This window comes from Oncorhynchus gorbuscha, linkage group LG13, assembly GCF_021184085.1.
Source record: "Oncorhynchus gorbuscha isolate QuinsamMale2020 ecotype Even-year linkage group LG13, OgorEven_v1.0, whole genome shotgun sequence".
Lineage (NCBI taxonomy): Eukaryota > Metazoa > Chordata > Actinopteri > Salmoniformes > Salmonidae > Oncorhynchus > Oncorhynchus gorbuscha.
Genome location: NC_060185.1, coordinates 65,397,482 through 65,413,261, shown reverse-complemented (window position 1 = coordinate 65,413,261; position 15,780 = coordinate 65,397,482). Strand labels below are relative to the sequence as shown.

The 15,780-nt window shown below is 41.9% G+C and overlaps 1 protein-coding gene across 4 annotated transcripts in view; it reads left to right on the top strand.

The window, feature by feature from the left end:
- Positions 1–15,093, top strand: part of LOC123993341 (rho guanine nucleotide exchange factor 6-like) — a 30,204-nt gene extending 15,111 nt beyond the window's left edge. For 3 of the 4 annotated variants that reach the window (XM_046295390.1, XM_046295393.1, XM_046295392.1), the window contains 11 exons: positions 1,415–1,561; positions 2,841–2,927; positions 3,020–3,101; positions 4,009–4,124; positions 4,440–4,628; positions 5,538–5,558; positions 6,416–6,509; positions 7,358–7,444; positions 10,789–10,888; positions 11,279–11,333; positions 11,552–15,093. In XM_046295390.1, the coding sequence (XP_046151346.1) occupies positions 1,415–1,561; positions 2,841–2,927; positions 3,020–3,101; positions 4,009–4,124; positions 4,440–4,628; positions 5,538–5,558; positions 6,416–6,509; positions 7,358–7,444; positions 10,789–10,888; positions 11,279–11,333; positions 11,552–11,674 (1,101 nt within the window). In that variant the 3' untranslated portion in view covers positions 11,675–15,093. The remainder of the gene's footprint in view (positions 1–1,414; positions 1,562–2,840; positions 2,928–3,019; positions 3,102–4,008; positions 4,125–4,439; positions 4,629–5,537; positions 5,559–6,415; positions 6,510–7,357; positions 7,445–10,788; positions 10,889–11,278; positions 11,334–11,551) is intronic. The other variant, XM_046295391.1, reaches the window with a different exon arrangement.
- Positions 15,094–15,780: the final 687 nt, after the last annotated feature.

Genomic DNA, 15,780 nt, shown 5'->3' with positions numbered 1-15,780 from the left:
GAACCCCTGTGCATTGTAGAACCTTACTAGTCTATAGTAGCATCATCTATTCTATATTACTAACACACTACAGAGAGAGAGTTTTCAGTGACTTGTCTATCAGTGAGTACATTTACATATACAATAATAATTTAATATTAAACTGATTATGGCTGTAGGCAAATTATGATATAGTCATGTACTAATCGGCGTAAGGTCAAAATCTAATACAGCACATGCCGATTTAAAACGCCTGGGTTTCTACGCAATCTTTTGAATGATTAGGACATGTAAACAGCTTAATCAGAGCTCCAGCGGTGTATTTGATCTGTGCATGTGCCAGGACCAGTAGGTCAGAGCCTTCCTCTAACGCGCGAGTGAAGAGAGTTCAGAAAAACTGAAAATATGCTTCTTAGAAATAGTTTTCACATACAAACATTACAGGTCTGAACTCCGAATCAAAAAGCTTTCATAAAAATAACATGGTCACTGTGGCAGGTTTTATTTTGATTGGAGATTTTCTGCATTTCTCAAAAGTCTCATCAGGTAGCCTGATTTCAGATGTGTCCATGTAAACAGGATTATTATGGAAATCGTTCTTCTTCCCAAGCATGTGCAAGTTTTAAACAAACTATTATATTCACCTTACTATCCACAATAATCGCATTATTGTGTGCAAATAACCGCACTCAGTGTCTTCATGAAAGTACATTTTCATTGTATGAGATTAATAAAGGCTTCTCTGAAGATGGGTCAATGTTTTCTGTATCTAGTTCTTATGTTGCCAACCTGAGCGGGAGGAGCATCACATAAATAAGGTCAAATAGGCGGTGCTTATATTAACCTGTGTGAAAGGGCATTGATACGCCCATCTCAGCAGTTTTAATAAATAAAATATATTTGCTTCCTGTGTAATATGTCCTCAGTGAAAAGCTTTTTCCTACGGTGGGTTGTTACTGAAATAGCAGCACAGATTTTGAAGACGAGCGTTAGATGAGAGTCAATACAAGGTGTCTGTTGGCGAAATAGTTTGAGAGGCAGTTTCCACTGTGGCTGAGAGTACTTTAGTCTCTTGAGGTGTCTGTGTGTGAGATGTGTGCTGGGGGAGTGTGTTTGTGCTTCCCAAAGGTTAACTTGTTCTTTTGGGTCCGCCAGTCCTATTTACATACACTCCTGCTCTTTATGTCTGAGTCAGATCTTGGTGGATGTTGCTTTGTCATTTTGTCTTTGTGAGATGGGGATTCCCCCTTCTGGTCCCGTAAACTGTTCTCTGTAACTCGTTATACCTGTTGCAGTAATGCTGTATCATGGACATTTTATATTATATTAACCCAGGCTTAAAATGGCTCTCTTATTGTCTTGTCTGTTTCCACCACACACTAACAGTGTCTCATATGCACTATACATTAATTGGCACCTCTACCTCTCATTTCAGACCCAGTGTCAGGACCTGCGGAAGCGTAAGAACCTAGAACTACAGATCCTGTCAGAGCCAGTGAGAGGCTGGGAGGGAGACGGAATGAAATCTCTGGGTCACGTGGCCTACATGTCCCAGGTGCACATGCAGAATGGGACCAATGAGGTGAGAGCAACAGATACGGGTGTCCTTATACGCTGAACTAAGATGAGTCTACCAATGGTTAATGTTAGGATTGGGGGCGCTAAGCTAATCATAGATCTGTGTGTATCGGCAACTATCCAGACGGAGCGCTACAGGCAACCTCCGATAAGGTCAAAGTTCAAAGTAACGACTCCAATGGCTCCTTTCACAGCCATGTGGTTGAATGGATATTCATGTTTTGAACAGCATGCATGTGTGCTTGGGCAAAGCAAATAACGGGAAAAGTGAGGTGGACCAGTTACTTTTTATGCTTGACAAACAGGAAGTAAAATTGTTGCTTGTTTTTTCACTCACAGGCTTAGAATCGATCCAAGGGCATATTTCCCCTTTCAGAATTGTAATATTTCAGCACCTGATGACTTTATTCAGAGCAGATAAGTTTGTTTCCGTCCAACACGTTCTGAAGATGAGTCCTATATTGTGATCGCAACCGCCTCTCCCACATTAAGCCAATGTTATTCAAATATTTGAATTCATTATGAATCAGAAACCACAGACTGTAGAGTGAAAAGTCATCCCCCCTGTAGTGTGGTTTCTGTGTAGGGGTCGAATATGAGGATCTGAGGGCTGAGGGGAACAAATGTCTGGCTTTGTTTTGGTCTTATTGAAGCACCAACCAACATCTATCTAATATCTTTCAAACAGAACCTGTTTTCTTTACCTTTTTAAAGCTGCAATATGTAACTTTTTGGGAGACCTGACAATATTCACATAGAAATGTGAGTTACAAATCTTTCATTCTCATTGAAAGCATTTCTAAGAAGTGGTAGATCTGTTCTATGTGCGCTTTTTCTAGGCTTCCCTTTTTTATGTTTAGTTTTTGTATCTTACTTTCGGTTTTGTAAACTAGCTTCAAACAGCTGAAAATACAATATTTTTGATTGTGGGAAAAAATACTGTATTTCACAGCGGTTTAGATGGTACAATGATTTTCTACACTATATTCACTTGCTCTGTCACACAAACTGAAATTTGGCGAATTATTTAGAATTTTAGCAACCGGGAAATGGCAGAGCAATTTCTTTATAGTGCATCTTTAACTTAGCTGAAATATTATGATTTGTGGATTCATAATCTACGATATTGCTCCCCAAATATCATCGATGCAACTGATTTTCACGTCCCGTTGCCAGAGTTTTCAGACAACCGTCTCTGTCTGTGGGTGTCAATGTGTGTATTTGACACACAGCCACGTCTGATTCGTTCATGCTGCATCTGTGTTAATGTGTGTTCTCCATAGGAGAAAGAGGAGCGCTATCTCATGATGTTTCCCAATGTGCTCGTCATGCTGTCTGCTAGTCCGCGGATGAGCGGCTTCATATACCAGGTAACCTACAAGCACCAGATGTGTCCCAGGTGATTCCCAAGTATCTGTGGCAGTGTGTCACCCCCCCCCTCCTCCTCTCTCTTTTACAACAGGGAAGGCTGCCACTGACGGGCTCCACGGTCTCCAGACAGACAGACGACACAGAGAACGGCCACTATGCCTTTGATATCACAGGTACAGTGAATTCATCTCAGAGGAGATGGAGAAAGACCGGAATACTCTATAATCTGCGGCACAATTATTGAAAGGGCCGTATCATACACAGGTCCTGTTGAGTAGATTGGAGGTCACTGGTCCGTTATCATATTCCTGTTACATCAGTGGGTTCTAGGCTATTAATGGCCATTTGCGTCTCATTTAAGTGAACCAATGGAGTTTTACTTATATAGCATTCCTTTAATAAAATAATATCAAGCTGCTTTGGCAGCCATTCTTATTCCAGTCCCTTCAGTACAAACTCTGGCTGTGTAAACCTTGATTAATGTCTGGTTAAATGATTTAAGACTTATGATATTCACTGAGGGGGAAAGGAAGCGATACTAAATGAGTTATGTGAACTATGAATCATAGTGTTTATGTAATGCTATCATTTAACATGACAAGACTGCTGGGAGAACCACTCATCAGAGTTGTCTTATTTACTTGCCACTTGACACATGCTATGATATATGCCGAGTTCAAAACAACTGGGAACTCTGAAATAAACAAGCTCAGACTGGGGAAAATTTCATTCAGTCTTCCAACTCGGAATTCCAACTCTGGAACTCGGGTCTCTTTCTAAGAGTTCTAACTTTCCGACCTGAAGATCGCTGACGTCATGATTTGACCTCGTATTTTTCAGAGTTGCCAGTGGTTTTGTACTGAGGCTTACTTGTTTTGTAACCATGACACCATGATCCAGTTTGTCATCCAGTCACGACACTGTGCCATGGTGGGCGTTTATGATTCATGTCAGACTTGTGGGCTTTAACGAAACAGCTCGCTAACAAAGTGTTACCCGTACCTAACTTTAGGTAGCTTAGCCTGGAACTTCCCAGCAAAGTGCAACCCACTGAAGTGTGTGTGTGTGTGTGTGTTGCAGGGAGCATGTTTGATCGTGTCACAGTGATCTGCAGTAACCCCCAGGAACTGCAGGACTGGCTGGACCATCTCAATACCTACACCAAAGGCGGAAGCCCTGTGGGCACCATAATCAGGGTAAAGACATGACACACACACACACACACACACACACACACGTTCATACACTGCATTATTTATTGTTTCAAAGATACAGGAAGTGCTGTTGTGTGTAGAGAGTGTGCACTAAACAAAATGGTGTATTTCCCTTTAGACATGGCCAGGGATGTGACAACGTGCACACCACTCCACACGTAGCTAGAACTCGCATTGCACTGAACTATGAACTACTACTGAACTTCACACATGGCTGGCACTTGCATTAAACTTCCATTGAACCTCACACATCCCCTCTTTCTGACTGTGGCTTACCTCTGTGTATGGATGATATAGAACGAGGGGGGGAAACCGCTCAGTATGGTGGGCACTCCCACTCACCAGTCCCACCTGCCCATCTTCATCACCCCCAGCCAGGGCAACCGGGGACCACTGGAGCCCCCCAAGACCACCAAACCCTGGTCCCTGAGCTGCCTGCGTCCTGCCCCGCCCCTCAAGCCCTCTGCTGCACTGGGCTACAAGGAGGTAGGCCAACCCAGATTTATAGTCCATCTATCTCTGGGTTCTTCACTCTTGATTCTGGAGAGCTGCAGTGTGGGCAGCTCTCTAGCCCAGCATTAACCCTCCAGATTGTTCTTATCGAGGTCTGGAAGAATAGTTGATTACTTGAATCAGGATGTTGTGCTGGGCTAAGTTTCTTCAGGAGCTGGGGTACAGAACACTGCTTTACACTGCTTTACGTCTCACAGTAACTTGACTCTAATAGGACTATGGAAAATCCCTCTGGGATATAGCTCTGTTTGTGTGGGCAGAGCGCTTAGCAGATGAGTAGGCAAACGGTGCTCCCGGAAGCTATAGGATGACCATGTAGTGGGGGGGGGGGGGGGGGGGTGTATTCCTGTTAAGTAACCACGTTAGTTCTGGTAAAGACTTGTTTGACCTGGTGGTCGGCTGCACTAGATACAGCTGTGGTCAATGTGAGATGAGGGTGAGCTAGAATGATCAGGTGTTAATGTTCTCTCTAGTTCATTCCATTTCCATTTTTATTTAGCCAGAATAGTCCTTTTTAAAAATGGCTATAGTTTTGCGAGTCCTGACATCCATTAAAAAAAAGCAGACAAACGATGTTACATACATGCAATAATCAAAAATGGGTTATGTGTGGTAGTTCATCACTGAGAATTACGCACCATGCTCTCTGCCCCCAGGGTTAAAGCAGCTAATAACGGGGACTCCTTCTCTACCCTTTTGTATAATGCATCCATCTCCCCTTTAACTCTCTCCCCTATCATGTTATATTTTCATCACGGTTTTCTTCACACTACAGGATGGGGGTGGCACTGAAATGTTCACTGTTAATCTACTTCTATCAACATTCTCAAAGAAAATTCTCTCTCTCTCTCTCTCTCTCTCTCTCCAAACTGGCTTCTATAGAGAATGTCTTATATATTGAAGGTAAGGCTAGATCTATCTCTCTCTTACTGTGTGGATATGTGTGCTTGTGTGCGCCCTTGTGCTAAAGTGGCAACCCATTGCTCTGTTTTCCTCTTCCTCTGCTGTAAGCTGTTGGTTTCCTGTGTTCTCTGCTGCCTTGTCTGTCTTTTATCCCCCGTAGTCACCCAAAACCTCTGGCAGATGGTCTACCTGAGATCTCTATCTGTTTTCTAGGTAACAACAAAGCCCGATTTCTAGGTAACAGAAAGCCATACTTGTACAAGTGGAATTTGGCGCAGAAACACTCATTCCCTTTCCAGGTTTTAAAATAGAATTGTTTACAAATAGACTACAAATGAAAGGATTACATTGATTTATACATTGTTTCAATTAGGATCTTCATCTTTGGCTCGTGAATGGTGAAGGATATCCATTTTAGCTGCCATGATGACATCATAGACCACACAGTTTGCTCCAAGTGTGTGCAGTGTGTGCTGGAAATCACATAATTAATGACTCAGAGAAGACAATTTATTTTAATTTTTAAGTGAACTGTTTAAAATGACACCAGGGTCATGTTCATTAGCCACCAAAAGGAAGAAACCTGACAGAGGGAGTGACTACTTAGACTTGTTCAATAAGAAACACCAATTTTCTTTTCATGTTGCGTGTCCTACTGAACATGACCCAGGTTTCTTTGGTTATTACCGTCCCATGCTTATGCAATATGTAAGACTTTGTCGACCTTGTTTGTTTTTGTCCATGGTGGCAATGTGTGTTACTGTAGGCTTGCAGTTACCGTGGTCTTTTTCCCCTGGCTTGACGACGTTTGTCACTGTGTACTCTACCCTGCTAACACTTCTCCCCGACTCCTACAGGACTCCGGTAAAAGTCCGAGGCCCATTAAGAAGTTCCTCCCGAAACGCAAAACGGAACGAAAACCTTCCGACGATGAGTTCCTCCTGCGGAAAAGTAGGTTTGATCATTACACACTATTATGTATAATTTCCTAGTGTCCAAATGTGTTGCCACCAAGGAAAGCACAGATTCACACTCTGTGTGACAAATTCCACCCGCCGCCTAACCAATGACCAATTTCTAGCTCTGTGAATCAACACAATGTAATTCTCTGCATATTAGCTCAAACGTGTATCTCACGTGGTTGATGGTAACTCGCAGTCTGTGCGCCTTCTCAAGGTGAGTGAGTCAGTTACTCATCAAACACATCCAGCTGCTTCTTATTAGTGTTTAAAGTTGAACTCGTGCCCAAATAATGTTGTTGACTCGTCCTATACTCGTATTTGTGGCCAAAGTGTAAATTAGAGAGGGGGACACACACACCACCTTGTATCTCAAGCAGACTGTTTCAAAAATGATTTCTCTTTCCTCGTTTAACATGACGGTTGGTTCGTTGGCTGAGCTGGCCAATCAGCTGTTTACTTGTTGTCATTAATATATTTTTTTATGACCGGCATTAACAAAACTGTTGTTGGGGTACGCCCACACCGTTCCAACACAGAAAAGCTGCTTTATAATATTCTTAATTGCCATTTCTTGGAAGGAAAACTATTTTCTCCTGTTCTAATGAAATAAAGGTCATATTTCATAGACATCTGGAAACACTGGACTGTTACTTTAAATTCCATGGAACGATGAGAGGGAAATGGACCATTGGTAGCATAAATCCATAGAGATGCTGCAGCTAAATCTGTTGGACCTGACTGTCAGTGGAATGTTGACGGTTTGAATATAAAGTTAGTTGTTGTGGTTCAGAAGCCGCCTGACCCATTGTTTTTCCCCTGCGTGCCTTTGATTGACAGGTACAGCTGCTCTGGAGGAGGATGCACAGATTCTGAAGGTGATCGAGTCCTACTGCACAGGGGCCAGCCTGCATCAGAACAACACGGGTGAGACGAAGGATACTGTGTGTGTGTGTGTGTGTGTGTGTTCGTATTCGAGCACACGCCAACGCGTTTGTATGTGTCTGTGTGATTGTCTGTTTTCAACCTGTCAATCAAAAATATATATAGTTGAAGTCGGAAGTTTACATACATGTGGGTTGGAGTCATTAAAACTAGTTTTTCAACCACTCCCCAAATTTCTTGTTAACAAACTATAGTTTTGGCAAGTCGGTTAGGACATCTACTTTGTGCGTGACACAAGTAATTTTTCTAACATTTGTTTACAGACAGATTATTTCACTTATAATTCACTGAATCACAATTCCAGTGGGTCAGAAGTTGACACACACTATGTTCACTGTGCCTTTATACAGCTTGGAAAATTCCAGAAAATAATGTCATGGCTTTAGAAGCTTCTAATAGGCTAATTGACATCATTTGAGTCAATTGGAAGTGTACCTGCAGATGTATTTCAGGGCCTACCTTCAAACTCAGTGCATCTTTGCTTGACATCATGGGAAAATCAAAAGAAATCAGCCAAAATAATTGTAGACCTCCACAAGTTTGGTTCAGGCGTTTGGAAATTCCTCCCAGGGATGAAGGCACCACGTTCAACTGTACAAACAATAGTATGCACGTATAAACACCATGGGACCACGGAGCCGTCATACCGCTCAGGAAGGAGACTCATTCCGTCTCCAAGAGATAAACGTACTTTGGTGCGAAAAGTGCAAATCAAGTATCTATATCCACAGTAAAACGAGTCCTATATCGACATAAACTGAAAGGCCGCTCAGCAAGGAAGAAGCCACTGCTCCAAAATCGCAATAAAAAAGCCAAACTACGGTTTGCAACTGCACATGGAGACAAAGATCGTACTTTTTGTAGAAATGTCCTCTGGTCTGATGAAACAAAAATAGAACTGTTTGGCCATAATGACCATTGTTATGTTTGGAGGAAAAAGGGGGAGGCTTGCAAGCTGAAGAACACCATCCCAACCATGAAGCACTGGGGTGGCAGCATCATTAGGTGGGGGTGCTTTGCTGCAGGAGGGACTGGTGCACATCACAAAATAGATGCCATCATGAGATAGGAAATGTATGTGGATATATTGTAGCAACATCTCTAGACATCAGTCAGTAAGTTAAAGCTTGGTTGCAAATGTGTCTTCCAAATGGACAATGACCCAAGCATACTTCCAAAGTTGTGGCAAAATGGCTTAAGGACAACAAAGTCAAGGTATTGAAGTGGCCAACACACATCCCTCCCTGACCTCAATCCTAAATTAATTTTGTGGGAAGAACTGAAAAGCTTGTGTGTGCAAGGAGGCCTACAAACCTGACTCAGTTACACCAGCTCTGTCAGTAGGAATGGGCCAAAATTCACCCAACTTATTGTGGGAAACGTGTGGTAGGCTACCCAAAACGTTTGACCCAAGTTAAACAATTAGAAGACAATGCTACCAATTCCTAATTGAGTGTATGTAAACTTCTGATCCACTGGGAATGTCATGAAATAAATAAAAGCTGAATTAAATCATTCTCTCTACTGTTATTCTGACATTTCACATTCTTAAAATAAAGTGATCATCCTAACTGACCTAAGATGGGGAATTTTTACTTCGATTAAATATCAGGATTTGTTAAACTGATTTGAAATGTATTTGCCTAAGGTGTATGTAAACTTCCGACTTCAACTGTATATATATTTGTCATATGCGCCGAATACAACCGGTGTCGACCTTACTGTGAAATGCTGACTTACAAGCCCTTAACTCTATTTATTGAACTGCATTGTTGGTTAAGAAAATATTTACCTAAATACATTTAAGTAAAACATTGAATAAAAAGTAACACAATAAAATAACACATTTATGTACAGGGGGTGCTGGTACCGAGTCGACGTGGGGGTACAGGGGGTACAGGTTAGCCGAGGTAATTTGTACATGTAGGTAGGGGGGTAAAGTGACTATGCATAGATAATAAACAGCGAGCAGCAGCTGTGTAAAAACAGATGGTGTGTTAATGTAAATAGTCTGGGGGGCCATTTGATAAATTGTTCAGCAGTATTATAGCTTGGGGGTAGACGCTGTTAAGGAGCCTTTTGGACATAGACTTGGTGCTCTGGTACCGCTTGTCGTAAAGTAGCAGAGAAGTCTATGACCTGGGTGACTGGAGTTTTTGACAATAATTTATAGGTCCTGGATGGTAGGAAGCTTGGCCCCAGTGATGTATCGGGCCGTTTGAACTACCCTCCAGCACCTTACGGTTGGATGCCGTGCAGTTGCCATACCAGGCGGTGATACAACTGGTCAGAATGCTCTCGATGGTGCAGCTGTATCATTTTTTGAGGATCTGGGGACCCATGCCAAATCTCTCTTGAGGGAGAAAAGGCGTTGTCGGGCCCTCTTCGCGACCGTCTTGATGTGTTTGGACCGTGATAGTTTGTTGGTGATATGGACACCCACCAAGGACCTGCTCCACTACAGGACCCGCTCCACTACAGCCCCGTCAATGTGAATGGAGGTGTGTTTGGCCCTCCTTTTCCTGTGTTTCACGATCAGCTCCTTTGTCTTGCCCATGTTGAGGGTGAGGTTGTTGTCCTGGTACCACACTGCCAGGTCTCTGACCTCCTCCCTATAGGCTATCTCATCGTTGTCGTGATCAGGCCTACCACTGTTGTCGTCAGCAAACATAATGATGGTGTTGGAGTCGTGCTTGGCCACGCAGTCGTAAATGTAAAGGCGGGGACTAAGCACGCACCCCTAAGGAGCCCCCGTGTTAAAGATCAGCGTGGCAGATGTGTTGTTGCTTACCCTTGTCACCTGGGGGGCGGCCCATCATGGAATTTCAGGATCCAGTTGCAGAGGGAGTTCAGGGAGAGGTTAAAAACGTCAGTGAAGACACTTCCCAGTTGGTCTGCGCCTGCTCTGATTACACATACTGGTAATCCATCTGGCCTCGCGGCCTTGTGAATGTTGACCTGTTTAAAGGTCTTGCTCACATCGGCTACGTAGAGCATGATCACACAGTCGTCCAGAACAGCTGGTGCACTCATGCATGCTTCAGTGTTTCAGTAACTTGCCTCGAAGCAAGCATAAAGGGCATTTAGCTAGTTTGGTAGGCTCGCGTAATACGTGTGTGTGTGTGTTTGTGTGTGTTATACAGACATAGTTTTCTTCAACACGTCCAAGATGTGTGTGTACCACACCTTTTAATGGCCCATAAATAGACATGGCAATGACAGGCTTACGTGTGTGTGTGTGTGTGTGTGTGTGTGTGTGTGTGTGTGTGTGTGTGTGTGTGTGTGTGTGTGTGTGTGTGTGTGTGTGTGTGTGTGTGTGTCTGCAGCGGTGAGGAAAGATTCTGTCCCTCAGGTCCTGCTGCCGGAGGAAGAGAAGATGGTGGTGGAAGAGATGAAGAACAACGGTCAGACCATCATAGAGGAGAAGTAAGACTGCCATCACTCAGGAGAATAGACTTTGATTAGGCCATTACATTACTGTGCACATGTGTCTGCAGTTAGTTATTGTTCAGCCGGACGTTTCAACACGTCTAATACGAAGCTTATTCACGGATACTGTAGGACACTAGTTTTTTATTTATCAGTTCAAATGGAAAAATGTACGTCTTTACATGATGACCTGGAAGTGTTGTCGAAACAGGGGTTTTGTCTTGAACGTTGAATAGCAAGAAATTGGGACTTTAACATTTGTGAAATTGTTATGTTCAACTACCTCAACCACTCATTCCAAAGCCTTTATCATATTATACATATTGTAACATGACAAATATGCTATTGTCCGGCTTTTCTGTTAACCTTTTGTTTCTTGACTTGCAGGAGTCTGGTTGATGCGGTGTACGCTTTAAAGGATGAGGTACATGAATTAAAGAAGGTAAAATAACTGTTGATCTAAAACTCACTCCGACACATTTAAAGTCTGACAAGCCATTTTGTTCAGGAGTGTCGGTGTTGTGGTTTATGTGGGTGCGTGCTTGTCTATCTGCAGGTACATGTTTTGTGATTGTGGGTTCCTGCTTGTAGGTGTGTGTGAATGCGTGTGTTCTCACGTCTTTGTGGAGTTTCAATGGATATTTGTGTATGTCTCGCCAGGAGAGTAAGTGGATCAAGCAATGTCTGGAGGATGAGCAGAAGTCTCGTAAGGAGCTGGAGAGAGTGGTCAGGAAGCTGGCCAAGCAGAAGAACGACTGTGCCTGGGAGGATGGAGACCACTGAACAACCCCACACACCTATCCATTTACCTATCCCGCATATGTGTGTGTGAGTGAGTAAGTGAGCAGTGTGTGACTGTGTGCAGTGTGTCCATGCTTCCATCTCTACAACACAGAAGGGTTGGATTAATTTAGCTGGACTCTGGTTGGAACAACTCTCTGTTCTGATGCTTGGCCTCACATGCTGAACTATTCATTATCTGTCTCCCTGATCCAACCCTGTTCTAGGATTTTCAAGTCATAACCATGGGTCTTACTCAAGCACCCGGAAAAGCTAACTGAGACCAATGGGAGGGGAATAACCAGAATTGAACATTCTGATTGGTTGCATCCCTTCTGCTGCCACTGTAATTGGTCAACACTGATGGAACCATTTTGGACAAAGGATAAATAACTAGTACTGCAGTGTCACCAGCTGCATCGCCACTCTGGACTACTGTGTCTACATTTCAATAGGAAATCTAATGGGTGAAGAGAAGCCTTCTTTAGGTACAATGGGTGTTGTCTTGCATGCACTTGTTTCAGCGGGAGAGCGACTCCTTCCACCATAACTAGGGCTCATCTGTCCCACTCTACATCTGTTACAGCATTGTTTGGCGTTTGTTTGGTGTTGAGGACACCCCCACAGCCTCGTGGGGAAAGAGAGAAGCTTGCATCGAGTTTCAGTGAACACGATTGGCATTTTGCGATTGCACATTCTAGACGTGAGACTCTGCATCTCCGAGATATTTTGTAGGCTTTAGCTTTTCATTTCAGATAGGTGAGACCTTTCCATAGACTATCAAAACGGTCTTCTAGCTCATGGAGAGTGGATTTCAAAACTGTTCCAAGCTGGTATTAATTTTATCGAAAAAGGTCCTTGACTGTGTACCTTACAATCTGCATGGGTGTACAGTGTTTCTAAGATAGTATTACGCATTAAGACATTCTAATCAATATATAGTCCAAAGCTATCAGGGATATAGATATTTATAAACTGGGTGGTCCAAGCCCTGAAGTGCTGATTGGCTGACAGCCGTGGTATATCAGACCGTATATCACAGGTATGAGAACACATTTATTTTTACTGCTCTAAATATGTTGGTAGTCAGTTGATAATAGCAATAAGGCACATTTGGGGTTTGTGGTATATGGCCAATATACCACGGCTAAGGGCTGTATCAAAGCACGACGCAACGTGGAGTGCCAAGAACAGCCATTAGCCGTGGTATATTGGCCATACACCCCATCCCCTCGTGCCTTATTTCTTAAAAGTCTATTGTGTATAGAATACACACATACTTTCTTACCGAGACAATTTACAAATAACAATTCAATACATGTACTAATAATTCATAGCTTTGCTTTATTCTGGGGTTAAATAATATATATTGCTTATTTATTTTCCATTAAAACATTTAATTGTGTAGAAAAGTGTATGTATATGGTACTGGGAACCCACTTGGGGCGGTCGTTATGGGTTTCTGCCTTTTAAAACTGGGCTGGAATTCAATCCAACCCGCACTGCAGAAAACCACCTCTACAGAATGTTAACCTTGTTCTGGTGCCAAGGGGGAAAAGTTTGTGGTCTTATTTATTGGACATTGTCCATTGGGGAAGACAAAACAACTCAGTTTGATTTTTAGAATTTGGTACAACAGGAACATTCTTATTTGTATGTAGTAGGCTATGTCCCACATTTTGAGTTTGGTATAAATTCCAAGAAAGTGTCATTACATTTAACATCAGTGTTCTGGGCCTGTATTCACAAAGCATCATAGAGTAGGAGTGCTGATCTATAATCAAGCCCCTCCTGTCCATATGATCACTTTTAATTATGGTCTAAAAGGGAATAAATGATCCTAGATCAGCACTTCTGTTCTCAGACACTTTAGGAATACCGTCCCTCGTCTCATAGTCATTATTATGCTTCCTTCCCATATTGGAACTATTCCAGGCAGAGGGAAATATGTCCCCACTTTGATTGTGTTGTTGGAGAGTGTGTAGAGTGAGTCAGTGTGAGTAGTGTAGGAGAAGAAGTGATCAAGTGCCTCCTGATCCACTTTACGAGGAGGGATAAATTAAGTGACAGGGATTAAATGGGTTTTCTAGCAAATTGCCCAGGTTGGTTTTTATGTCATGTTTTCACATTTCAATGTGCTTTATGGCACTGGTTAGATGTTCATGGGGAGAGGTAAGGGTATTATAACAATTCAGTGTGGATTTGGGCTTTGGTGCCTTATGTCAGGGATTTCCAAACTCTGTCCTAGCCCCCCAGAGCACGACACAGCTAATTCAAATAACCATTTGATTATTTGAATCTGCTCTGTAGTGCTAGGGCAAAAACCAAAACGTGCACCCAGGGGGGGGCCCCAGGACCGAGTTTGGGAATCCCTGCCTTATGTCGAGGCCTTAGGTGAGAAATTATTCATTGCAATCACAGTACTTCATCCCAGGATATTATGTAGTGTATACACTGTAACACCTGATGCCAACCTCCTACTGCACTGCAGAGCAGTGCACTAAGTGACTGCTTCAGTTTGACTGTTTTACTTTACAGCAGGGTTCCCCAACTGGCGGTTATTTTGGCCCCCCAAGTATTTTTTTATTTGTTATTATTAGAGTTTTTGTTGTTTGACATAAGACTGTAATAACAGCATGAAATCAGCCACCAATTGATAAACATTTCAGATATCTGTTCCCAAGTATTCTCACGCATAATAGAGACCTGTGATCGTATACAAATGTAAGGTTTTAAATTATGTTTTAGTCAAATATTATATCTGTTTGGGCTCCAAGCGGTCAACTTGCAGACGAAACATTATTTGTAAGTAAGTTCAGGCCCCCCAACCAGACACTCAAGAAAAATAATCAGCCCGTGGTTGCTTTACAGTGTCACTCTGAAACGGTCAGTTGGGCAATGTAGACCCAGGATGTATGAAGAAATAATTTGCAGTGATGACTCCTCCTTTGCCCCTTAACCAAAAAGGGCCTGTCTCAGCAGTGTGTTCTCTCTAGTCATGATGGATAGCAGCATACTGGAACACACTGTTGTGTTCAGGTCCCACTGTCAATGTCAGCTCAGTTCTGCATGTTTTGTCACCTGTACAAATGTCCTTCAGTATCATTTGTTCATGTTTTATTGCTAAGATTATTATTATTATTATTACATCAATATTTGTATTGAAAAGTTTTCATACAGTGTTTTATAATGTTTAATGCCTGAAAGCCTAAGTGAGCACTTGGAGAGATATAACCTATCCCATCCTTCTCATCGAGACTTGTCAGACTGCTCCACGTGTATCGTTTAAAAAAAGTTATTCTATGCAAAAGTATGACTGTTAGAAGTATTGTAAGTCTTTCTTTTTTTTTGTAGCGGCTGCATACTTTCATGTTATGCTTTCAGTATGCTCATTATTTTAATAAAATTTAACGCAAACCATAGTTTTATTAACAGTATTCATTCATGTTGTGAAAGTCCATTGGTAAGCCTATTCCACTACTACAGGGATCATCAACTGGGGGCTGATTTTTATTTGGCCACCTAAAGTTTGCTGATAACTTTATTTTAAATGTAAAAGTGTACATACATACATGCATACATACATACATACATACATACATACATACATACATACATACATACATACATACATACATACATACATACATACATACATGCATACATACATACATACATACATACATACATACATACATACATACATACATACATACATACATACATACATACATACATACATACATACATACATACATACATACATACATACATACATACATACATACATACATACATACATACATACATACATACATACATACATACATACATACATACATACATACATACATACATACATACATACATACATACATACATACATACATACATACATACATACATACATACATACATACATACATACAGTTAGTTGGAGTTTACAAAAGCATAAGCTAAATATTTTTTAACTCTGTTTTTCACAATTCCTGACATTTCATCTTAGTAAAAATTCCTTGTCTTAGGTCAGTTAGGATCACCACTTTATTTTAAGAATGTGAAATGTCAGAATAATAGTAGAGTGATTTATTTCAGCTTTTATTTCTTTC